At 37.4% G+C, this 25,892-nt stretch overlaps 1 protein-coding gene across 29 annotated transcripts in view; it reads right to left on the reverse strand.

Moving 5' to 3' along the window:
• Nucleotides 1–25,892, reverse strand: part of srcin1a (SRC kinase signaling inhibitor 1a) — a 118,358-nt gene that overhangs the window by 25,690 nt on the left and 66,776 nt on the right. For 16 of the 29 annotated variants that reach the window (XM_051885424.1, XM_051885453.1, XM_051885427.1 and 13 more), the window contains 7 exons: nt 19,906–19,932; nt 18,633–18,689; nt 11,957–12,152; nt 9,398–9,690; nt 4,805–5,616; nt 3,495–3,587; nt 147–274 (listed from right to left, as the gene is read on the reverse strand). In XM_051885424.1, the coding sequence (XP_051741384.1) occupies nt 147–274; nt 3,495–3,587; nt 4,805–5,616; nt 9,398–9,690; nt 11,957–12,152; nt 18,633–18,689; nt 19,906–19,932 (1,606 nt within the window). Of the gene's footprint in view, nt 1–146; nt 275–3,494; nt 3,588–4,804; nt 5,617–9,397; nt 9,691–11,956; nt 12,153–18,632; nt 18,690–19,905; nt 19,933–21,808; nt 21,853–25,892 lie in introns of all 29 variants that reach the window. The other 13 variants (XM_051885448.1, XM_051885443.1, XM_051885430.1 and 10 more) reach the window with 8 other exon arrangements.

The raw sequence follows: 25,892 nt of genomic DNA on the forward strand, positions 1-25,892 counted from the left end.
CAAGTGCACTCTGTTTGAGATTATCAGTGTTTAAAACTCGAGCCAGCTTGATGTACTAAGAACACAATATTAGACATATCAGACATTAGCTTGACAGCCTGCCTCATGACTGCTCTGGGAAACCATAGAGAAGAAGATGGACTCACTTCCTGTGGCGGAGCCGTCGCTGGTGGATTCGGTCTTCTCGCTGGAAGAGAAAGGGAAGGGCCGTGAAAAGTCCGCCCCCTGGTCCGGAGGGCAGCCCGCCATCATGCAGAGACGCAGCAGGCCGCATCTGAGGATCATACAGCCATGATACTACCACTGTACTACAGCACCTGACACTACACTGATGCTACACTACTCTAGCTTGTACTGTACTACAGCAATACTACACTAGCCTTCTCTGTGCCTAATAATGGGTTATGCTACTATCTTGTATTACTCTTCTATCAAAGCACTGCTACTGTGTCTTTCACTATATCCACACTTCACAATTCCTCTGAGTAACACAGCTTTATTTAACCTATAACACTGTTAAAACGTTCACTACAGTTAAAAAGCTTGGGTTAAACTTTCATTTAAGGTGATGTAGTTACATTGTACTTACTCAAATAAGTACTGAGTAATATTAATTAACTACATGTACTTGCTATACGGTTAGGGTTAGTAGGGCTGGGTATTGACAATTTTCACGATTCGATTCGATTTCTATTAACATGCTTGCGATTCGATTCGATTCAATATCGATTATTTTGGATGTAGTATATCAGTTACAGTACATGGCAAATTTTCTAGAGGAAAAAAATCTCTCAACTAATGCTGTAAACCACACATGGGAGTCATTTGGTACTATACTTTACTATAATATTGAAGGTTAAAATTAACTTATTTATATACAAACATTTAAATTACACTCAATCATGTTTTTTTTTTATAATAAATAACGTTTAGAATTACATAATCGTATTTCTACTCCAATTCGTTTTTTTTTTTTTAAATATAAACATTTAAATCGTGGCTGTCATAACTGATTTATTTAAACATGGATTAAATATTGAAGAACATTATAATGAATATGTAATGGTGCATAGCTATATTTATCATAATGCTGCTCTCTAGAGTTCATTTTTCTAGCTGACTAATGAGTTTATGGTCACTGAATGTTTTTCTGAGGTAAATGTGACGTTACGTGACATTGTTTACAAACTGTTTTATTGACGTATTTCCGAGGTTGAAACACTGATTGAGCTATTACCCGAGACTTCGGTAAGTTGTACTGTATATTTTAACATACCTTCAGATGTTTAGTCATGTTTATTTCGCGCTGTAACTGGTATTAAAGCGGAGGAGAGGATGTTCACATGCGCTCCGTGCTGCCGCTTCTCTTTAACTGAGGTGCTAAAGCGATCTGTCACGCCACATTAAACAGCGCCAAAACGGTATTTATTTTTTGAATCTCATAATAAGATGGACGTCATTTGAAATCTGAGACTTTCATATCAAAAGTAACAAAGCACAAAGATTATTGCGATTTATTGGATAGGAGGCGCGCTACATGTTCTGTTCATTCATCAACTGAAAACAGACTAGACTAATCGATTCTTGGGATTTAAGAATCGATATCGGTTCGTAAAAATGTGAATCGATTAAAAGCGAGAAATCCATCTTTTTTACCCAGCCGTAAGGGTTAGTTACTTGTAATTATGCATAATTTACAGTTATTACTATAGTAACGTGTAACTACGTCACCTTAAAATAAAGGGTTACCAAAGTTTGTAATAAGTAAGATTTGTTTTTTTTTTTAATAATTAATCATTTTATTCAGCAAGGATGCATTAAATTGATCACAAGTGTCAGTAAAGACATTTAGAATGTTACAAAAGATTTCAATTTCAAATAATGTTATATTGATGTTTCTATTAATTAAAGAATCCTGAAAAAGCAGCACAGCTGTTTTCAACATAATAATAAGAAATGTTTCTTGAGCAGCAAATCATCATATTAGAATGATTTCTGAAGGATCATGTGACACTGAAGACTGGAGTAATGATGCTGAAAATTCAACTTTGACATTACAGGAATAAATGACACTTTAATATATATTAAAATAGAAAACAGTTTTAAATTGTAATAATATTTCACAATATGACTGTTTTTACTGTATTTTTGATCAAATAAACGCAGCCTTGATGAGTATAAGAGACTTCTTTCAAACACATTAAACAGATCCCAAACTTTTGGACGGTAGTGTATTAGAACTGAGCTATTCAACCCAATATACTACTGAGATTCATATTGAACTAGCTACCTTTATAATCCAAAACACTTCAAGCACTGTGTCCACCACAACTGGCTTTGATGACGTACAAGAATAAGCAATGAGCTCTCACTTAACACTATCTTTAAGACCTATTCACACCAAGTGTCAATTATGAGCACAAATTTCAAAGATTTGAAACAAAATCCTTCTAAACACCAAGTGATCAGATTTGCACTGATTATCTGATTAAAAAAACCTTCAATATGCAACAGTATTTGCATCAGGCACAGTGTAAACAATTTCTGTCCTAACTCTACCTAATATTAATTGAAGACCCTATTTACTGAATTTTCTCTTTATACAGTTTGTTTCTAAAATGCTTTATACAAATTGTTTCTAAATGTCTACTCAAAACTTTTACTTCAACACTCTCTTTTGGAGGTAATAATCTAAATAATATCCATTTCCTGACATAAAATATTCCACAGTTAGCGTGAATGGCTTGACACATCGAATATGAATGACAATAAATGTCCAGCAACATCAAAGCATCGGTACAAAGAGACTCATGGCAATCGCAGGACAAAAATACCACCAGCACATACAATTTCAATACAAGCACTTTACATTCAGCAAGTATTTGCAAGCTTTTGAAACATAAGAAAAGCCAATGGCTACATAGCAAACATGAGAAAGCAGGATATTACCGCATGAAAGCAAAATGGCACCATGCTAAAAACACTGAATATGTGTGAAATGGTTGAATGCATTATGTAAACCGGTATTTTAGTGTTAAATGCATTTCACACGGTACGCAGTCTTATGTACAGGTGTTTTCCATACAGTCGAGAGGTAGTATGGAATGTGATAGCATAACAATACTCAATGCTAGAGAGCAAAAACATACTGCATCTCTGAATTACCGTAAATATTGTATTTCATGTTGCATGTGATAATTAACTAAAAAAATTACTAAAATACCTTAAAATGTCATTTATTTCTCCATAAAAGTGATTTTTCCCAATAAAATAAGTTGAAGTGGGAACTCGCAGCTACTGTGTACCGTGTATAATGGCCTTTATGTGTCAAATGTTTAATGTGATTGGTACATCAGAAGCCTGTCATGTCTGATGGTCTGTATGAGTGAGATGACTTTTATAGGTTGATTTTGTCAATGCAAGTGAGCATCTGATTGGCTCTGGTTCCATGTAAATGGATCATAGATGGCTCTATGGATGTAGTGATGTCTTACGTGCTGTCGCTGTCTGGTGCTCGGGTTAGGACGCTCTGAACCAGTCCAGTCAGACTGGCTATCTGCTTCTCCATTGCCTCCATACGATCCCTGCTAACAAGGCAGACAGACAATGGATAAGTGTACACTTTTTAAATATACATTTTCTGAGAGTTTTCACTTAAACTTTCTCCTAAATATTAGGTCCTGTAGACAGGTTAGTAAATGTTCTATTACCTATCAGCAACATCACTCAGGGTGTCTCAATACATAAGTGCCATCACCCAAGTGAAGGTTTTGTTTTGTAGAGTAAAAACAATTTAGCTGTTGGATGAATCTGTTTGGGAGGAGACTGAGTAAAAATAACCTAGTCTCTTCTTAAAATGTGCCACACAATCGCAGGACTTCTTTATAAAAAGACAATGCCAAAAATAATGCATATGAGTCAAATAAGAAGGACCACAGTAAAGATAAAGAAAACTTTAAAAAAAAAAAAAAAAAAACTTTTTTGAAATGTACTTTGTGTATTCATGCTGGTTTCATATTGATTTTGGAAAAAAAACAAAAACATTTTCAACAAAAGTTGCAATTTAATTACTTTAAAAACGCTGTGTCTGTGTTGTAACCATCAAGTAAACATGACACACCATGTGATATTTTACAACCTAAACTAACCTTTTATATATATTTATTTATATATTATATATTTTAATAGGCAGCAAAGCTGTTTTGTTAAAATATTTTATTTCTAAGAAAAAGTTATAAATGTTTTTGCATTCTTACACCATAGTTAAGAAATTAATACTTTGATTAGTCAAGGATGCATTAAACTGATTAACAGAAAAAGTAAAGGCATTTATAATGTTACAAAAGATTTGTTCCCAGCATTTTATAATGATTTCTGAAGGATCATTTGACACTGAAGACGGGAGTAATGGCTGCTGAAAATTCAGCTTTAGTGGCCAAAAGTGATGCCTGGGGGGGAAATTTGTTTTTAATGACCCTACAAGTTTGATTAAACCATCAAACTAAGAGGAAAATATTTTAAATATGAGCCTTGAGCAGCATAAGAAAATTCTTTCAAAACTGCCATTTAAAAAAATCTTACCAACACCAAACTTTTGAACAGAAGTGTGCTTAAAGATATTTGTGTCTGGCATTTGAAATGATAAATTCTGCTTATTAATTTGTTTGTTCAGAGTGTGTAGACTGATGTACACTTCTTGTCAATGAAAATGTGTGTCTGTCAAAGAAAAAGTGCACAAATGTGCTCACAAATTCACAGCTACCCTGTACCACATACATGGACATACACTGTTGCCAGTGCTCACCGTGTATCCGTCTCGCCCCCAGACAATGGCGAACCAAATCCAGGTCCCTTACTCCCATCTCCTAGGGGTTCTGAACTGGAGCTGGGTCTGGACTTTGGACTCTCTACAAACACAGAAGAGGAAGCGGAGTCCTTGCGGAAGGTCGTTCTCACAGGTGACCCTCGGCTTGGAGACCCGGTGAACGAATCCCTGTCACGCAGCTGCACGTCGGGAATCTTCTGCGGAGAGGAGGGCGGCAGACGAAAGCCCATGCCGAGCGTGGAGCTGCCATATGTATCAGAGTATAGAGAACCTCCAGGTTTATACAGGCTGTCCTCTAGGTCGCTTTGCAGTGCTGCGGCTGAGTATGTACTGAGAGAGCGCACCGAACCTCTGCGGTACAGCCCTCCTGACACAGGGAAGCCGAAGGGGTCAGCGATGGTGGCCAGGGACTGAGTAGAAGCGATACTAAGTCGACCCTCATGCATCAAGCTGTAGGGATCAGCATAAAGACCTTCATTCTTCAGGAGGACCATGTTTTTGCTAGACATCTCCTCGTCAGGTTTGACATCACGGCGCTCCAGGATGGCTGAGGAGGAGGGGGTTAGGCCTTGAGCCTGTCCGTGAGAGGGCGAAGGGTGGTGGGAGTGGGATGGGTGCTGGGGGCCCTGGGGGTGAGGGTGACCCGGACCAGCGAAAGAGGGGGGGCGACCTCCGCTGTAGGAGAGACGGGATCGGGAAGGGGAGCCAGAGGAGGGTGAGGCAGTGGAGGAAGGTAGAGTGTTGAGGCGACGGGTAGGTGACGAGTCCCTGGATGTGTAAACCATCTCTCTCTAAAACAAGACAGAGAGAAAAAATAATAGCATTTTATGAATACATCACTCTGAGTGATTTTATATGAATCCAAGTTCTAATGGACTGAATACATGAACATAGGAATGATGTAGGGAAGTCATTCCATTTGTGTTCCTAGCATTTGAAAAGACATTATGAAAAGGAAGCGACATCATTTGTGTTTTCAGAGGAGCCAAGTTCATAAATTGCCAAGTTTTACTCTGATTTAATATTTAGAATTTGTTTGAGATTTGTCAAGCATAACATGTTTATTTTACTTTTCCTAAATGTGTTTGTTTTGTACAATCTATAAGAGCAGAATAATTCAACATATTTGTATTTATTTACATTCAGATGGCACAATACAATTTATTGGCACTCTAGACATTATTTGTCGGATATAATGTTTAAAATCCTATAGACATTTACTGTAAAAACCACCTTTCAAAATTGAAAAGGCATCAGTTTCATAGATTTACTCTGCTACACTCCTAGTTAGAAGTGCTAAAGAGAAGTGGATATGTGCCAAAAATCATTCAAATGCGAAAATGTAGTGCTGACAAATCCAACATCTCAAAGCAAGAGCAATCCTCTGAGGCTTAGCACAAAACGAAGAGCAGAGTTCTAGACTCATTGCCCCATTCTCTACTTCTCTCTCACTTTCTTTTCATTGGCCTGTAATTCAACTCCGGAGAGCTCTATTCACCCTATTCACTCCTTTCACCCAGCCTAGCTAAAGCTACTGGCATAACATTGGATTACATGACACTGTATTCAGATTTCACCAGCACTTCTGAGTGAGCGCATATAATATACTAAGCTACAATGAGCAGAATAAGAGCTTTTAAACTCTCCATTCACAAACACCAGGAAACCCACTCTCATCTATTAGATCCTTTTTTCTGCCTGGTTGCATCTCAGTATCTTTCACTCTCTTTTCACCTCTCCTTTCTAATCTTGCATATCATTTCATAACTTGTACTGTATATCTGCTTTTCAGTTCACTTGCATTCATGCCACAGCTTGTTTTGTTTTATCTTAAGGCACTCATCCATCTTTTCTTTATATACTTTGCTTCTTTTTCCCTCTTCTCATCTTTGTTCCCTTTTGTTCTCCTACTCTGAGAGTAGTCAAAACTTACTGAAGCATTACAGGGATATAGCTTGTTAGCCTGCATACACGGACACATTCAAGTAAATGCAAGGACACACTCCAGGGAGCAGTTGACATGTTCTGTCCAGAGTTCTGCTGATGACATAGAAATGGGTTTTATACACACACACGCACACACACATGCGCACACGCACACGCACACACACACACACACACACACACACACACACACACAGTGAACGGCTGTAGAGTTTCAACTCAAGGGGTAATTTGAATAAATTCAAAGTAGTCAAAAGGCACAATGAACTTGTTACTGCAGGTTGCCACTTTGGAATTGCTTTTATTTTATTTTTAAAAAATTTATTTTAAGGTGTTCTTGTTACAGTGTAATTATCTAATTAAGTACTGAGTAATAATAATTAGCTACATGTATTTACTATATAATTAGGGTTAGGGTTAAAGGGTTAGTTCACCCAAAAATTAAATTTCTGTCATTATGTCCCAAACCCATAAGACCTTCATTTGTCTTCGGAACACAAATTAAGATATTTTTGATGAAATCTGATCCACACATAAGCAGCAACGACATTGCACCTTTTGTGGTCCAGAAAAGTACTAAAGATATCGTTAAAAATGGCAACATGACTACAGTGGTTCAACCTTAATGTTATGAAGTGACGAGAATACTTTTTGTGCTCAAAAACCCCCAAAAATAACACCTTTATTTAACAAATTCGTCTGTCCCCTTCATACTGCTATGCTATTTTCGTTGCAGAGCTTCAGTGTTTATGTCTGAACTCGGGCTCAGTATTGTCCGTCTCTTGCGTTAGCGTCACACGTATGCGTCATGCTGCTCACGTGACCAGAGCCGGCCAAAACTGAGCTGCCGTTCGAATGTAAACACTGAAGCTCTGCAACGGAAATAGCGTAGCCGTATGACAGGGGACAGATGAATTTGTTGAATAAGGTCATTATTCTTATCGCTTCTTAATATTAAGGTTGAACCACTTGTAGTCACGTCGACAGTTTTAACGACGTCTTTAGTACCTTTCTGGACCTCAGAAGGTGCAATGTCGTTGCTGCCTATGTGTGGATCAGATTTCATCAAAAATATCTTAATTTGTGTTCCGAAGACAAATGAAGGTCTTATGGGTTTGGGACAACATGAGGGTGAGTACCTCATGACAGAAATTTCATTTTTGGGTGAACTAACCCTTTAAGGTTTGGTTTAGGGTTAGTTGCATGTAACTATGCATAATTGACTGTTATTACTATAGTAACTACATGTAAAAGGTGTAACAGAGACACTGTAAAATAAAGTGTTACCCAAAAAATAAAAGCAGCAAACTAACCTAAATAAACTATAGGTGTGTCCCAATTTGCATACTTATGCACTATTCTATGACGTTTTTAAGTATAAATAGTGCGAGTAGCGTGTTCACACTGAAAATTCCAAAAAGAAAAAAGCACACTTTAAATACCCGGATGATGCACTAAATTAACAGAAAAACTAAGTGTGCAATGGACACTTCATGCACTCAACTGTCGCAGCTTTAATTACGTATGGAGTGGGAGGGGCTATCAGACTCAGATGCTACATGACAAAATAACCTTATAAAATTCACACACTACATGGATGAGTACATAGTGTATAGTGCGTCATTTGAAACAACTTATGGGCTTTCAAACTGGGGTCCTAAGGTTCTAGAAGGTCTGCAGAACATTTGAAACAAACAAACAAACAAATAATCCTATTTTAGGACTAAAAAAGTAAACATGTTTACTTAAAATATTAATTACATGTTGCATTTAATAATTTTAACACACTGAAATTTAGCCTATATTATTTCTGTTTAATCAGAATTACTTTATCCTATAGACAGACAACTTAAATGAAAAAATAGTAATAATTTTACATATAATATTTTAAAAATTTGTAAAATAAATGTAAAAGACGTAAACTTTTAAAAAATAAAAACATACAGAAACTTTATAATATTCTACTTTCCCAATCCTCATAACATATGTAAAAAACAGAATTAAAAAACAAAGAACAGAATAAACACACTTAGACATGATTGTGCACACACACCCCATAAAAAGGAAATGAACAGAAACATCTGCATACATTAACTCATGTCTAATGTTAGCTGAGAGTGAGCTTGACACTCTCAGAGGGTATGAAATGGTAAAGACGACTCGCACCAGAGAAGTAAAAACGAACATTTGATCAACAGAGTGACGCAACATGATTGCATTTCAAAGTCAACCCACATCAAACTCCTGTGGTAGCACAGCGAGCTCACAAAGTAAAACGAACTCCCAAGTGATATGCCAAAAACTGTGCAGAATTTAAAAACCTCCGAGTTCAAGAACATCCAAATCTGAAAGACGTCGCTCAATGGATCAAACAACGGATACCTCCCTTTAAAATATTTAATACGCAAAGAGGACCGTGACGTTGATTTGAAGGTTAGATTTGCCTCTGATCTCGCCACATACTGGGATCTTCATCTGTAACCTTGTGATTTCTTATTTTGACTTGGAAAAGAAAACATTCTTTAAATATGGATCATGCTCTGTGCCTTATTTTACCCATAAGCCCATGCTGGGACAATGTAAGATGGCAAACAAACTGAATCATTGAATGCGGTAGAAATATCTCACCCTGAGGTCTCCGTTAGCCAGATGTGCCGCAGGATAGGAGGCATAGATGGGCTCTTTGCGATAGATTTTAATGATGCTGCGGTCCTGTATGTCTCTCACGTCCTCCAGCTCATAGAAGACGTTTCTGGCTTCATCTTTGATCAAGATGGCCGTGTTCGGGGACTTTAGCATTCCTGCTGTCAGCTTCTGAGGGAACATGTGCACGATGAGCGCGTGCAATGTCTCCAAACTGTTGAGCTCATGAGTGATATGAACACGCCTGGTCTCATCTCCAAACTGCAGGAAGAGGACACCTTAGGAAGGAGAGAGAGAGAGAGAGTTAAGAAGAAAGTCAGCAAAGAACACCAGGATTTGAATTGCATATAAAATCTTCATCCATTTGAATTACACTGTTTTAGCATAAACTAACAAACTTGATGTGATGCATATTTGTAAGTCATACATAAATGAAACAGGTAATATTTTGTTAACCGTACTAATAAACTGAATGTGTTTTAAATACACAATAACCAGGCTTATAGTTATCATCAATAAATCCAATTTGTCAGTCTCATACATATTTGAATATGGCTTGTTGCACAACTAACCATATTTTAACCATGTTTATACTGAATAAATGTAATTGTTTTCACAATGAACATTTATGCTGATTCTAAGCAATTTGAAATAATGCATTTTGAAAATATGATTATTTAAATTAATTTGAATAGAAAATTTTATTTCACTAACAGCGAATTGTTCATATGCCATCATTTTCTGAGTGAAGAAATCATACCTTTTTCATTTAACTTTGACAATTCAAATACTAGGCTTAAATATTTTTTGAGTGCACTAAACCGCTGTGTGAGAGAGTGATGGACAGATTTTGAGAGGAATGTCAGCGACAGCAAGTCTCATGTTTACGGCTGCTGAACTCCTCCTGTAGACTTTTTGTCATCAGTTTCTGTCAGTTTATCTCGGCACACTTCACCTAATGGGGCAGCAGGCGATTCTAAACTTCCTGCTGATGGGACAATAATCTCTCTGTGGGGAACAGCTCAAACTGAATCACTTTCAGCTTATATTGTGCCCTTGTTGATGTGAAATGAAAGTTCACCACTAGGAGATACTTTACACCATGGAAACTAAAGCTAAAAACAAACTGTTGAAGGTCAGTTTATGTGAACGCATTTTACTGCTGTAATTAACACACTGCTATTAACTATCAAAAAGTAGAAACATTTTACACTATCTAATTGCAGAACAGAGAAATGTCATCTTCAGTCGAAAGCAAATAAGTACTGTGGGGCTGATTCGTTTACATGAATCATCTAAACAAAGTGATTAAATAGAATGAATCAGAATTTCCATCGCTACAAATGAAAAACAGGAGAATGTGTTTAAATATTGTGTCATGTCACTCGACTGTAAAGCTGCAACCACAATACAATGTGACATTAAAAAAGGTGATGTACCACTTTGTCTCATTACTATTATAAAGCTTGTTATTTAAAAAGCTGAACTGAGAAAACACTTCTGAAAAAAATCATTACTTTTAGCTAGTTACTCCACAACAGGGCTAATGACTGAGATACTAACTATGGTCTACAAACTTTCATTTATCCCACACATATTTCCTGAGGTTAACATGTTGATGTTTCATTCATTGTAACTTGCAAAAACTGTGTAACTTTGAGTTATTTACAAGGAAATGAATACTTAATTGTCTATTAAACATCCAAGTACATTTCTGCATAACCTTTGGGTTAATGTTCACATTTTAACAAAGCTTCTTGCTCCTCAGTTGCACCCTGAAATGGTTTTAAAATAGTTTCTGGAAAGGCTAAAAGGGTTTTCTGTGATTTATATTTGTTATATGGTAACAGTTCAGAAAAGTCTCATAAACACCAATTTAGTTACAGCAAGTTGTACAGTGGATTGGATGAATGAAAGGCACTAGTGAAGTTACTTATTATTTAGAGGCTTTGTATGTCATTACATTACAGAATTATTTCACAAATAATATTATGAAATATTATTACAATTTAAAATAACTTTTCTATGTGAATATATTTTAAAATTAAGTTTATTTCTGTGAGGGCAAAGCTGAATGTTTAGCATTATTACTCCAGGCTTCAGTGTCACATGATCCTTCAGAATTCATTCTGAACTTACTGAATATTTTTGTGGAAACCAGGATGTATCTTTTCAATATTCTTTTATAAATAGAATATAAATTTCAAAAGAACAGCATTTATTTCAAATACAAATCTTTTGTAACATTCTAAAATCTTTACTGTCACTTTTGACCAGTTTAATGCAACTTTGCTTAATAAACATTAATTTCTTTCAAACAAAAAATCTTACTTTTGAACGATAAGAGTAGGTCGGACTCAAATCTGCATAACCACTGGAGAACCTGCTAGCTGTGACAGCACCACAACACTGTCACTAGTAAAGTTGATAACCTATTCTTGTGTGTATGTGGGCATTAGCGAATCAGCCTTTTAAGTTTTAGGTAAAGGGGGTCATTTACTGTGAATGGTTGATTGATACTCAGATGAAGTTTGTGTATGTTACCTGGAGAGCGTAGTTTATTCTGGCTTGCAGAGCGGGAGAGGGGGAGGCTCTGACGGAAACGGTTCATGCGGTTGAAGCCCAGCGGCATGTCGGCCTCAGACATGGTCTCCAGAGACTCAGCAGATGCGAAGGACAGTTTAGATGCCTGGTCTGCCAAACCTGACTGAGTGGACTGGGAGTGACGTGGACTACGACTCTAAATGACACAGAGGGAGAGAGAGAGAGATTTTCAGAATTTTAAATGGCATGATGTAAAAGACAGACATTACTTACTCACAAGGAGAAACCAAGAGCAAATTCCTCCAACCAGAGTAAATTGCACCTAAACGTGCCAAGTTTCTACACAACAAGTCTCACAAAACATAACATCACTGCTCCAAGATGAGAAAACAAAGCAGATAATGTGTACCTGATTCTGGGTGTGTAATGATGGGAAAAACAGTAAAATCACTCACAGGACAAACAAGACTCTGTGGATATATCTCAACAAACAGACTGAGACGCTAACAATTACACAGAACAAACCCGTCTGCCACACTATAGCATATACAGTAACTGTAAATCGCACACCTGTTGATTCCTTGTTAGATGTTTCAGTCTCATTGTTGTGGCTGTTTTGAAGTATTTAATGAAGAGGGTTCACACAACCGAATCGTAGTGTGTTTTACAAGCTCAGAGACACCTGTAATGAGCTCCCAGGGTGCACTGGGGAAAGACTGGCAAGCTGGTTTGCAGAGCAGGACACATTCACAGAGCGGTATCACTATACATCAGATCAATTCTCCTCTGTGCTGTGAAAAACCACTTTCTTAATCAGTATTTTTGTCTTGTTTTCCACTAAAAAACAGCCAAACATCTTTAAAACAAGATACATTTACTTGATAAACACATTTGTGTAGCACATTTTATTTTCAGAGAATAAACACTACCATTCAAAAGTTTGGGTCGGTAAGATTTTTTTTTTATGTTTTTGAAAGAAGACTCAGTAGCGGAGCAAGAGGGTGGCACTGGACACCCCTGGATTTCCTTCACTATACTGGCAGTTTGATGCTGATTTACTTTGACATGTGACGGCACCACACATTGTTAATGTATATTCAAATTTTGAAAATTAAGAGAAGATTAAGAATAAAGGCAGTCGCACCCTGTACGAGAAGCGCAGAGCTGTTCAAACCACCGAGCAGCTCTCACATAGTTTCCCATTAAATTACATTATATTTGTCCCAAATCATTGTTAATCCAAACTACATAATGACTCAACCTTAGGCTGGAAGAGTGTGTATAGACATTTTTTTTTCCAATGATATATTTGTCTTTCTGCGGATTCAATAAAGTTTATGTTTATAGAGAGATATAATAATATGGATTGCACTTTCTCTCTCTGTTTGCACTGTTTTTATAGCAAAACTCATCGACACCACTTTTTTCATTCTTGAAGTGAACTTGGTAACACTTTACAATAAGGTTCATTAGTTAACTCCATTAGTTAACATGAACTAATAATGAACTGCACTTATACAGCATTTATTAATCTTTGTTAATGTTAATTTCAACATTTACTAATACATTATTAAAATCTTGTTAACATTAATTAATGCACTGTGAACTAACATGAACAAACAATGAACAACTGTATTTTCATTAACTAACATTAACGAAGATTAGTAAATACAGTAACAAATGTATTGCTCATGGTTAGTTCATGTTAGTTAATACATTAACTAATGTTTAACTAATGAACCTTATAGTAAAGTGTTACCGTGAACTTTTGGCTGTACGGTGATTAGATTCATTGTTTTGGACTGCCGCCTTAAACTTGAGAATGCAACACATCTGTATTATAGCCCATTTGAAACAAGTTTAAGGTTTACCATCAGGTTTAGATTTCCTCAACAATTTTCATGAACATCTAAAGCTAATAAACTTATAGGCAAGTATTTTCCTTGTTTATAGCATAAATCGAATAACATTTTGAAAGGTTTAAGCTTATAACGGATAACTTGTTACACAGGGCACAAGCTCTTTCACACTCACACACACACACACACACACAAATGCTGAGGCACAGCAGCCGTGGTGTGGTCGTCCCCTTTCAGATGGTGTCTGAGTGCAAAGGGCTGGAACTGAGCTGATAGATGACCCCCCAGTGTAACTATAATGGGGTCATTTGTCCACAACAGTGAGCAGTCCGAGTGCTACACAGACACACATACATACATATACAAAATAAGAGGATGTTTATCTACACAATGACACACACTGCCAAATTTGCCATAGCTATTCTACGCTAAATGCTATAAATAGCACTAACATGAAGCTGTTATCAGGTTTGACTGCACTGTATATGATGAATATTGTAAAGAGAATCCCTGTAAGATCAAAATAAAAGTTTTTTTGCAGAAATAAATTTGCAATAAGGGCAAAGATGGGTAAATAGAGAGCAGAGGCAAATGAATTATGGGGCAGATTGCTGTAGGTATAAGAGCACAAACAGACCTAAAGGTGTAAACTGCTGATAATTAGCATACAGATTAAATACATTTGAGTTTTTTTGTAAGAGGGTGGGATCGTATGCTTTCAATGTTAGCAGGCTAACATTAGCATTTCCCAGATCACCTACTGCACCTTTAATTCTGACTACTGGACAACAAACTGCAAACTCTCAATTGTTTTGGTGTGGTTTCAAACCAAAACTGAACTAAGGGGAAAAAAAAAAAACGCACCACGTTGCTCTAAACAAACTATGAGTGAAAACACCCTTAAGACTATCCATGTAATCAAGATCTCGCTCTCTCTCAGGCTCTAATGCACTTTCAAATGGCTTTTTGTCAAATGCAATAAACACACAAGCTCTCACTTTCGTTTGAAATTTGTATTTGCGTCAATAAACGTGTCAGCTTGTGTGTCATATTACCTTCCTAAAGTGCTCTATTTTCTGAATTAAACAGAATCAGGGATCCCTGTAGGATTCTCTGCAATAAATCTCCACCTTCATCGCAGACACAAACACTTCTTTTGTGTTCCAACAGCAGGAAGGAGGACAACCCCATGCCAAAATACATCTGACTACAAAATGAAATGAACGAAACAGAATCTGACAGGACTGTAGTGTGAACTGCATACGATTATGGTAAATACACACACACATCTAAGAAATCCACTACAACAACAGAAGATGTGATACTGAATGCAACATGAGGGAGTACAAATCTGAAATGAAAACATGTATATGAAATCACTTAGATATTCGCTCATTTACTATACATGTATAGTGAGTACCACACATTCTTTAGTTGTTCAGAGAGACGTGCATAGAGGAACATTTTAATATAAAAATATTACTCTTAGTTCAGGGGAAGTAATCAAATTCTCAGCTTGTGTTTAATTCACTAGTTCACTTGTTTTGTAATCCTAAAGAGTGACAGTGGTAAACAGATTTGGCTTGCTGGCTTATATTATATTATATTATATTATATTGATAAAATAAATGTGGAATAGGTTGGTAAAAGGATGCTGAATGAATTGTCATCGGAATGAGGTAAGCAGACTGATATTATTGTAATATTACTGACAGGATTAGATGAACAAAATTAACTTCCAAAAATGTAGTATAAGTACTATAATGTAAGATGTTTATCCTAAAATTCCTTAGGAGAAATTAAAATACACAAATGAGATAATTGCTGAAATACAGTAGAAGCATAGTGCAGTAAAATGAACATGGCTATCATAGCCCACATCAAGTATTCGATGCAAATATGAGTTCATATTGAAATCATGTCATATTGATTCATATTGAAACCCTAACCCTTTCATGAGAAAAATCTGAGAAAAATATCAAAAAATAGAAATCTGAGAAGTATGGCCACTCCAGCAAAAGTGTCCATTAGTTCTCTATTTAATTTCATTGCCGTCTAGGAGTAACAATTAAAATATTACAGAAGCCTCTTTTGTGTGTGTGAAAAAAGAAAGAGAAAGAGAGAGGCATATTTTCTTTTCCATACTTGAAAGAAGTGTGTCTATTGCAGATAAGTAGATGGGAGACATAGTATAATATAATGCATAACGTGCACAATTTTATTAAAATAACGCTATTACCTATTACAAAGAGACAGACAGATGAGGAAAAGGAATGATAGAGAGAGGGAGAAAGAAAGAAAATAATTGCTCTTGAAAATAATCTTCCTCTCTCTCTTGCTATTGTTAGACACAGACTGAAGGCATAGCAGAAAATGGTCCGGGCAAATTGCAGTAGATTGTGGGCTTTTCAGTCCTATGCTGAGAGAGGCAGAGAAAGCAGGGAAATGGTAAGCTGGTAGGTGGTCATAAAATGGCGGCATTCTCCGCAGTTATCGTTGGGGACTAATAGCGATGATGAAGACTGAAATGATAAGAAGAAGAGGCGGAGGAAAATGGATTAGTTCAGCACACCTTTACTGTCTCCTGGAGGACAAGCTGTGAGATATCTCCCAAAACAAGAGATAACGTGTGACATTGTTTGACAAAAACATAAAAAATAAAGCTAAACTGGCAATGTGATGTGTCTCCGTTAGTGTGGCACATGAGTTTTATGATTCCTTGAAACTTATGAGTCCCATGAAACATAAGTCACAAAAAAGAGCTCAAAGACTTGTAGAAGCAAGCTGAAATTGCATGGTTGCTTCAGCAAATGCATTTGCTTTTGTTAACACTATCGATTAAGTTTAGGGTAGGGTTGAGGGTAGGTGGTACGTTATTTTCAAATGTGACAGAGCACTAATCATTTAGTGCCGCACTCACCAGACATGTCATTTATGAACTGCCATTGTACGTACAACAACAATAATAAAACGTTTCATTCACGTTTAAAACATTCACGGTCATCTGGCTTTAAGCGCCACTCATTAGACATTTCACTTTTCAGAAATGTTGTCACAGGTTTTTCCAATGAGCGTGGGTTGTGTCTGAGAAATATTTATCTAGCATAAATACAAACAAACTGTGGCCTGTTGCACAAAGCCGGTTTCAGTTTCTACCCAGGTAAGTTTAAGATTAGTTTGAGCAAACTCTGGTTTTTCGGGCTCATGAAGGTGGATTGGTTTTTAGCGGGTTTCATTGCTATGGTAACTTACGCTACATGGCTAACCTGCTCCGGAGCAGGTTTTATTCTGGTTTAGAGATAGCAGACCAAAACTCGACCAATCAGGTGTGAGTAGTGACCTGTATCTGATGCAATAAAGCCACTCATCCTGCATCTGTCGCTGGATGCAGGATGAGTGGATTTATCTGGATTTGTCAACTCCAAACATACTCTGAAACTCAGAATTTGTTCAACTAGCTTCATGCAACAGGCCACAGGCAGACAACAAAACCTAATCATACAAAACACTGTGATAAGCAGCAGAATTTAACAGAACACTTCACAAAAAAACCCCAAAAAACATGAATCTGGAATCCTATGAATCCTCGCAAATTGATTCACTAATGAATCAGACTTCCACGAGTTTCCTGAAAAATGCTAATTACTTAAAAAGCTAAATGAATTGGAAAACAACTGAAGTATTGTCAAGCTACTAATTGTTTATGGTCGTAGCACCGCTTCTTAAACTTAGCTACTCCCCAACACTGTCAACGACAAGCTTTGGGCCCTCTCTTCACTGTTAGCATATCGCCAGCTACAACAATTTAAACCTATGCTAATGGAAGAAACAATAAAAAAAATGCTAATGAACCAGTGCACATCAAAACACATTTTTACCTCTAGATATGAAGAAATAATCATAGTAAAGAACAAGGCAGCGAGAATGACAGAGGAACCAATTCGACAAACCGTGACTCCGACAATAATTTGCAGAGAGGCTAATTTTATATGGCATAACCAGCCAGTGGAGATTTTTGCTTTTAACAGGCATCTGTTTAGGGCTCAGCATCAGCACCTAAAGGAAAAAATGTTCTGAAAGCATCTGACAATCCATCTTACCATGACAAGAACAAGCAAATGAGACCTAGGAGAGGAGACGAGACGAGAGGAGACATGATCAATCCTGTCTGAGCACATAACCTATCCAGAGAATCTGGGTATCCCATAGGCCATAACCAAAATTTTCTCCTGACTTTTCCCACAGAAAGCCCATAATTCCTGAGGGCACTAATAGACAAGCACGGAGAATGTAAAGATTAAGTATTAGATAATCAAGAGAGTTTGAGGTGTATAATGTTACGGAGGGTCAGATCAGAGGGAGTCCATTAGTCTAGAATGACTAATAACCCTGAATGAGACACAGCTAGACCTATAGTCCCAAAATAATGTCGATATGTACTCAAACATGCTGTTTGCATGTTATAGTACCTGGATTTTTCATGATAACAGTTAAGACACAGACAGAGAATGAGTGTGTGTCTCTTGACATGAGGAGTGTAACATGAGTAAATAAGTGTGAGAGTGAATAAGAATGAACGGATCCGATTACCGAGTCTCACATAATGACACGTTTATCACAGCCTGAGGCCATTTCCTGTATCCTTGTACAATTACACACACCCATCTCTAATCACATATGCATATAATAGATATTTTATCTCTGTTAGAGTAAATATCATTTCACAATATAATACAGGTTTAACAACAAGGGATTTGAGTGAGTAAGTATACATGTCTGTTTCTGAACCAACATCCTAACATCATCAGCGTACTCACTGTTGTGGCTTTATGATGATTTTTTCCTAGAGTCTTGTGCCATGGGTTTTTAAGATGCTGTGACAACATAAAAGAAGTTCAGTTTTTAAAAACATCTATAGAGACCCATGTGTTTGTTCTATTAAATTGACTTTAGCTGTAAGACTTAAGAGTTTGATGGGCAGGTATGTAAGAAAATTGAAGCAAGTAAAAGAGAGATAGAGAGAAAGAGCAGGGCAATGAGATTTAGAAGATAAAAGCCAGTGAAGCAGGTCATCACAAATCAGCGTCAGACTCGCATGACCCACCGATCAATGACCTTAAGGATGTCAATGCGCGCAGCCAAAGGGGGAGGGGGAGGGGGGTAAGATCTCTCTCACTTTTGGCTACAATTTTGTCCTTATTGTAGAGCTAGAAAGAAAGCCCATGAAAATAGGCAATTTTCTTCATCATCACTAAGAGCATTATCTAATAATTAGCTAAAATATTTAATAAACAAACACTCAAAAGTGGGATGTAGAACTTGGTGCAGATTCAGTGTGGGCTTACAACAGATGTTGAATCACAACATGTACGTACAACATTAGAACATACACTGCCCAGCCCCCCCCCAAAAAATCTGGATTTAAATAGGCTTAAGAGTCATTTTTACACATGAATTGGCACTTATGAGTCCAGACCTTAAATTCATTGAAAGTCTTTGAGTTCTGCTGGAGGAGACTTTACAGAGTGCTTGACTCTTGCATTGTCAATACAAGATCTTGACCAAAAAATGATGCACCTCTCGATGGAAATAAATGTTGTGATGTTACTTCCAATTTGAGGTGCATCATCTTGTATTAACAACGCAAAAGGGTGAGCACTCTGTAAAGTCTCCTCCAGCACATCCTAAAGACTTTCAATGAATTTAAGATCTGGACTCAGAGGTGTCAATTCATGTGTGAAAATGATTCTTCATGCTCTCTGAAGCATTCTTTCACATTTTGAGCCTGATGAATCTTGGCTTTGTCTTCCTGGAATATGGCTATGATGTGTCTTCCTACATGGTTGTTTAAGAAATGAAAAGCTACACACTCCATCAATTTAGAAGAACTGTTGCCAAACATATAACATGCTGGAAACATAATAATCACAGCAATCATGATCCAGTCATAGACTCTTAAGCATTTGCCTATTTAAATCCAAACAGCGACTTTTTGTGTGTGTGTGTGTGTGTGTGTGTGTGTGTAAACACATATCAAAAGAACAGAGTATTTGAGACAAGAACACACACAGAAGTAGTCAAATCACTGACCTTAAAGCTCCAGTAGTTTGGCTGTTGCTATGGAGAAAGAGAAAAGAGGGAGCGTTATTTAGACATTTATCTCTGTGTGTGGTGACACCTTATACACAGTCGCCATCTCCAACCATGTGACATCTTTTGTGATAAAAGAATGAGAAGGAAGATATGAACAGAGAAAGAGAGAGAGACAGACAGAGGGCACATCCCAGAGAAGAGATTTCTGAGAATTTTAGACAAACTCACATTCATTTCAACTCACTCTCAATAATATTATTTTAATTTGCTTTTATTTATGCCCAATTTATAATTTCATATTTTCATTTAACATGTTTTTGAAAGAAGTATTTTATGCTCATCAACGCTGCATTCATTTAATCAAAAATACAGTAAAAACAATCACATTGTTAAACAATATAACAATTAAAAATAACTTTTCTATATGAAAATATTGTAATGTATTCCTCTGATGCAAAGCTGAATTTTCAGGATCATTACTCCAGTCTTCAGTGTCACATGATCCTTAAGAAATCATACTAATATGATGATTTGATGCTCAAGAAACATTTCTAATTATTGTCAACGCTGAAAACAGTTGTGCTGCTCTTGCGATTTTGTGGAAACCGTGAAACTTTTTTTTCAGGATTCTTTGATGAATAGAAAGATCAAAAGAACATAAATAGAAACCTTATGTAACATTATAAATGTCTTTACTGTCACCTTTGATTAATTTAACGTGTCCTTGTTGTATAATGATAAAATTTTTCTTTAAAAAAACCAAATATTACTGACCTCAAACTTTTGAACGGTATTATATGTAGTATTAACCAGACTTTTCATGGGACATATGCTGCTTCAAATGCAGCTCTGCAGATTAAAGATGGCATTAAAGCACATGGTGACACAGTGACACATAATTCCTCTAGTCTGGTCGTCATATGGAGCTGTTCTGAATGGGCCGGCCCTCTAAATGAGCCTGCATGAAGGTATTTTGAGGCTTTCTCTCATGTGTCCATCAGCTGCCCTGCCTGAATGACTAACTGACAGGATTGCAGCAAATGAGAAAAAAATTAATTAAAAAGATCCCCTCTGTGTCTATGCTTGGCCTGCTGCCCAGACCTATCAATCATTCCGAAATTGGTCTGCTGTCTGCAGCGATTTCACCTATCTCTCCCATTTCATCTGTGAATTTCACTTTTACAGAAAGTTGAAGACGTCATCAGCATAATCCGTTGTAGTCTTTAACTTTCTCTGCAACTGTAACTCTTTTGTTACCAATGTACAATATATATATATATATATATATATAGTACATCTATCAAGTAACTTCATCACTGATGTTTCCACTACAGAATGTTTTGAGATGGAAATGACACTGTGGAGGAGGAAATGTTTTTAATATTGATTCTCTTGTGATGTACAGTATTTTGACTGTTTGACATTGTTTAAATTAATAAACTAGTGAGAATGTGAGTGTGGTTTGACAGAGTTTATTTTCATAATTCAGTTTATTAAGGCCCCAGGAGTGTGGCCTAAAGTGCCCAGAGCTCCCAAATATTCTTTGAATAAAACTCAGACTGCCGCTTATTTGTTGAAACCTACCCTGATTGATTGAGACCTTTCAATATTTAATGTGCAAGTCTAGACTACATAGTCAGCTGATTAAAAGTGTGTGTGTGTGTGTGTGTGTGTGTGTGTGTGCAAACATACGTTTAGAGAGGAAAACATATTAATTTAAAAACGCTTGAAGCATATAAACATCAACTAAATATTTCCTTCTACACAAGGCCAAAAATATGTTGAATAAACTCCCTTGAAGCAGGATGTTGATCTCAATGGTGTATAATAGCACACTGCTCATATAGCAGTAGTTTAGCATTATATTTCTAGTAAAATAATATTCTGTGTATTCATTCACCTGCTATCAACTTTGTGCAGTTCATCCTGGTACTGAGCACTGCCCTAGGAATCAGCAATATGAAAAATACATGAAGCACTACAGCAATCCTGTTTTCATAGATTGACAAATACACACAAAAACCCACAAGCTGAGGTTAAGACATCGACATACACACATTGCATCAGTCTTTCCAAAAAGGAAATAACTCATTCACACACACTCTCTCACACACGTAATCATGTTGGGTTTACATGTTTTATGGGGACTTTCCATAGACATAATGATGTTTACGCACACACACCTTTAACACATACAGTATTTATTATGTAATATATATTATATAATATTCATATTTCAGTGTTGGTCAGTGTATCTGTGCTGCTGATCTCTGGGAAACCGACCAACCCTTCTCAGATAATCCTGTGTTTATTCTGTTGTGGAGCAGGTTAAACTGGTTTCTGTGTCTGGGCTGCTTTAATGATTGATTCAGCATGCTCCTCCAGACAGAAATGGGCCAGATAGAGGGGCAGGACCTCACTTGCGGGGACTGATTCTGGGTTACCTGATGTCAGGTAGTACTAAGCGGCAGATGGACCCATTGCATTGCTGCCAGGAGGTGTTCTGGTACTGAACTTCAGCCTAAAGGCAAGCGTTTTGTGCAGTTGATAGGGAAATAAATGCAGGGAAATAAACTATACTCTGAAACAGCTTGAGGTTTAAGTGCCTGCTCAAGGACGTAATATTAAATGTCCCCCAGCAGCATTTTCAAACCAAAGCACTCTCATATTACGTGGGACATGATAGTCTCAAGCATGAAATGCACGACAGTGTAGTAGGTCTATACACCATTTATATTCAACACACACACACACAAACATTCATTCATTTAAATCTAAATTGAATGTGCATTAAGTAATTTCATGTTTAGGATTTACTGGCTGATAAAACAGTGATAAAACAGACTTTAAAATTACACCTATCAGCATGGATACAACACAAAAGCTTTCGGGTATCAAAAAAAAAAAAGTATTATTACTTGTATAACAGTATAAATTTGCTGTCCCCTCAAAATAACTCAACACACAGCCATTAATGTCTAAACTGCTGGCCACAAAAGTGAGTACACCCCTAAGTGAAAATGTCCAAATTGGGCCCAATTAGCCATTTTCTCTCCCCGGTGTCATGTGACTCGTTAGTGTTACAAGGTCTCAGGTGTGAATGGGGAGCAGGTGTGTTAAATTTAGTGTTATCGCTCTCACTCTCATACTGTTCACTGAAGTTCAACATGGCACCTCATGACAAAGAACTCTTTGAGGATCTAAAAAAAAGAATTGTTGCTCTACATAAAGATGGCGTAGGCAATAAGAAGATTGCCAAGACCCTGAAACTGAGCTGCAGCACGGTGGCCAAGACCATACAGCGTTTTAACAGGACAGGTTCCACTCAGAACAGGCCTCGCCATGGTCGACCAAAGAAGTTGAGTGCACGTGCTCAGCGTCATATCCAGAGGCTGTGTTTGGGAAATAGACGTATGAGTGCTGCCAGCATTGCTGCAGAGGTTGAAGGGGTGAAGGAAGGAAGCCTCTTCTAAAGATGATGCACAAGAAAGCCCGCAAACAGTTTGCTGAAGACAAGCAGACTAAGGACATGGATTACTGGAACCATGTCCTGTGGTCTGATGAGACCAAGATAAAATTGTTTGGTTCAGATGGTGTCAACATGCCAACATGTACTGTGACATACTGAAGCAGAGCATGATCCCCTCCCTTCAGAGACTGGGCCGCAGGGCAGTATTCCAACATGATAACGACCCCAAACACACCTCCAAGACGACCACCGCCTTGCTAAAGAAGCTGAGGGTACCTAAACCCTATTGGGCATCTGTGGGGCATCCTTAAACGAAAGGTGGAGGAGCGCAAGGTCTCTAACATCCACCAGCTCCGTGATGTCGTCATGGAGGAGTGGAAGAGGACTCCAGTGGCAACCTGTGAAGCTCTGGAGAACTCCATGCCCAAGAGGTTAAGGCAGTGCTGGAAAATAATGGTGGCCACACAAAATATTGACACTTTGGGCCCAATTTGGACATTTTCACTTAGGGGTGTACTCACTTTTGTGGCCAGCGGTTTAGACATCAATGGCTGTGTGTTGAGTTATTTTGACAGCAAATTTACACTGTTATACAAGCTGTACACTCACTACTTTACATTGTAGCAAAGTGTCATTTCTTCAGTGTTGTCACATGAAAAGATATAACAAAATATTTACAAAAATGTGAGGGGTGTACTCACTTCTGTGAGATACTGTATATTTTGATAGAGCCTACAACTGAATCACAGCCGTGCTGATATACAGCCAATATTGCACGGCTACTCATGTGATATTGCTTATTTATACAACAGTTCTTTCTGGTTCTCAAATCTGATTGGCTGATAGCCGTGCAAAATTCTAGTGATAACAGCTCTCCTACATTTTCAATGTTTGTATCAATCCGCTTGAAGCGACTGTCATGGCGGCCGAGCAACTCCACCTTAATTTTTGCGAATATATATATATTTCCCCCAAAATGAGATTAGTCCGTTTTAGCTAACTCCGAGCAAAATGCTTCAGGAAAATTGTCTGAAAAGTATGGCTAGGTTAGACACACACACACACCCCTCCATGGCCATTTCAATTTGTGCTGCAGTCTCCAGCCAAACCACAGAGGAAGTGAAAAATTCACAGCAATGAAAAGTCTACTAAATCATTTCAATGTGACAGCTCTAAATTTCTCTCTTTGACATAGCTTTTGATAAATAACTGAAATAACACAACTACCGACACCATCATATTGGATCATAATTGTGAGCCGCCTCAGAGTCTTATGGATTTATGCACTGCAGGGCTGGCGAGCTGTGGCTTGGTGATGTTATTTTCCCCTAACAAGCAGAATTCCGTGGAGCAGTATGAGGCCGGCGTCCTCAGTTGCTAAGAAACAACACTAAATGGGGGATAATTGGCTGTCTAAGCTGCGGCTGCTTTTGCCAGCGGAAAATCAACAGCATACTTAAGAGTTAATAGACAATACAGGTGCAGCTGAAAGGAAACATTTAAAAAAGGGATGAATCATGTAAAACAGATTTTTCCAGAACGTCAACATGCAAAGACATAGATCACATGAAATAAGGTACATTAATAAAGGGTTTGCAGCCATTGTGACTGCGGTTACGCCAAAGACTACAGATATAGAAAGACAGTTCACTCCTATTAGTTATGAATGGGAGAAACTGCAACGTGCCAATATGGCGGAGTATGTACTGCCTTCTAAGTAAAAGAGCCAATCGCTGATTGATAAAGTTATTGCGTCACTGTAGCTGCCTTGAAAGCTCCGGTTCCCATAGAAACCTGAGACTCGTGCTTAGGACTGCACATGCGCACTGGCTGGTCTAGCCTGAAAAATAAGCTTTTTTTAATGCTATTTGAGCATAAGAAACAACATTTATGGGACAGTTCATGTCAGATTTCTTTGCTGATTTGAAATATGATATTTAATTGTGAGTTCGCCAAGCAGTTTTTGAGATTTCAGGATTCCCACATTCAAATAGATAGGACTTGGTCTTTGATGCCTGAAATAGCTGCCCGGAGACGTTGCAATGGCAGCATTGGTTTTCAGCGTGAATGCCGCAAAAAAACATGCTAAAACTGGAAAGAGCTTTGCGATTGACTGTACAAATAGATTTGACAAGAAATCTGAGGTATATTTTTAAAGACTGCCGAAAGCTGAAGAAAAGAGAAGCAAATGGATCGCTGCAATTCACAGAAACAACTGAACTCCAGGCAGTGAAATGTGGATTTGCAGTTATCATTTTGTCAATATGCTGAATTTTGGGGTAAAATCATACATTGTACTGTTAAATATTGTATTGACAACTCAAAAATGAAATATTTACCATTATATATTCTGCATAATTGGGTGTTTTTAAATAAACACTGACAAAAACTGTACAAGTTTTTGGAGTGGATGATATATATAACTGATAAGTGATCACCCAGATTTAGACTTACCTATATTGTATTTATATAAAGCGTTCACAGGCAAATTTGCTTTATGTATTTCCCCGGCGCC

Source organism: Ctenopharyngodon idella, chromosome 3 (genome assembly GCF_019924925.1).
Source record: "Ctenopharyngodon idella isolate HZGC_01 chromosome 3, HZGC01, whole genome shotgun sequence".
NCBI lineage: Eukaryota > Metazoa > Chordata > Actinopteri > Cypriniformes > Xenocyprididae > Ctenopharyngodon > Ctenopharyngodon idella.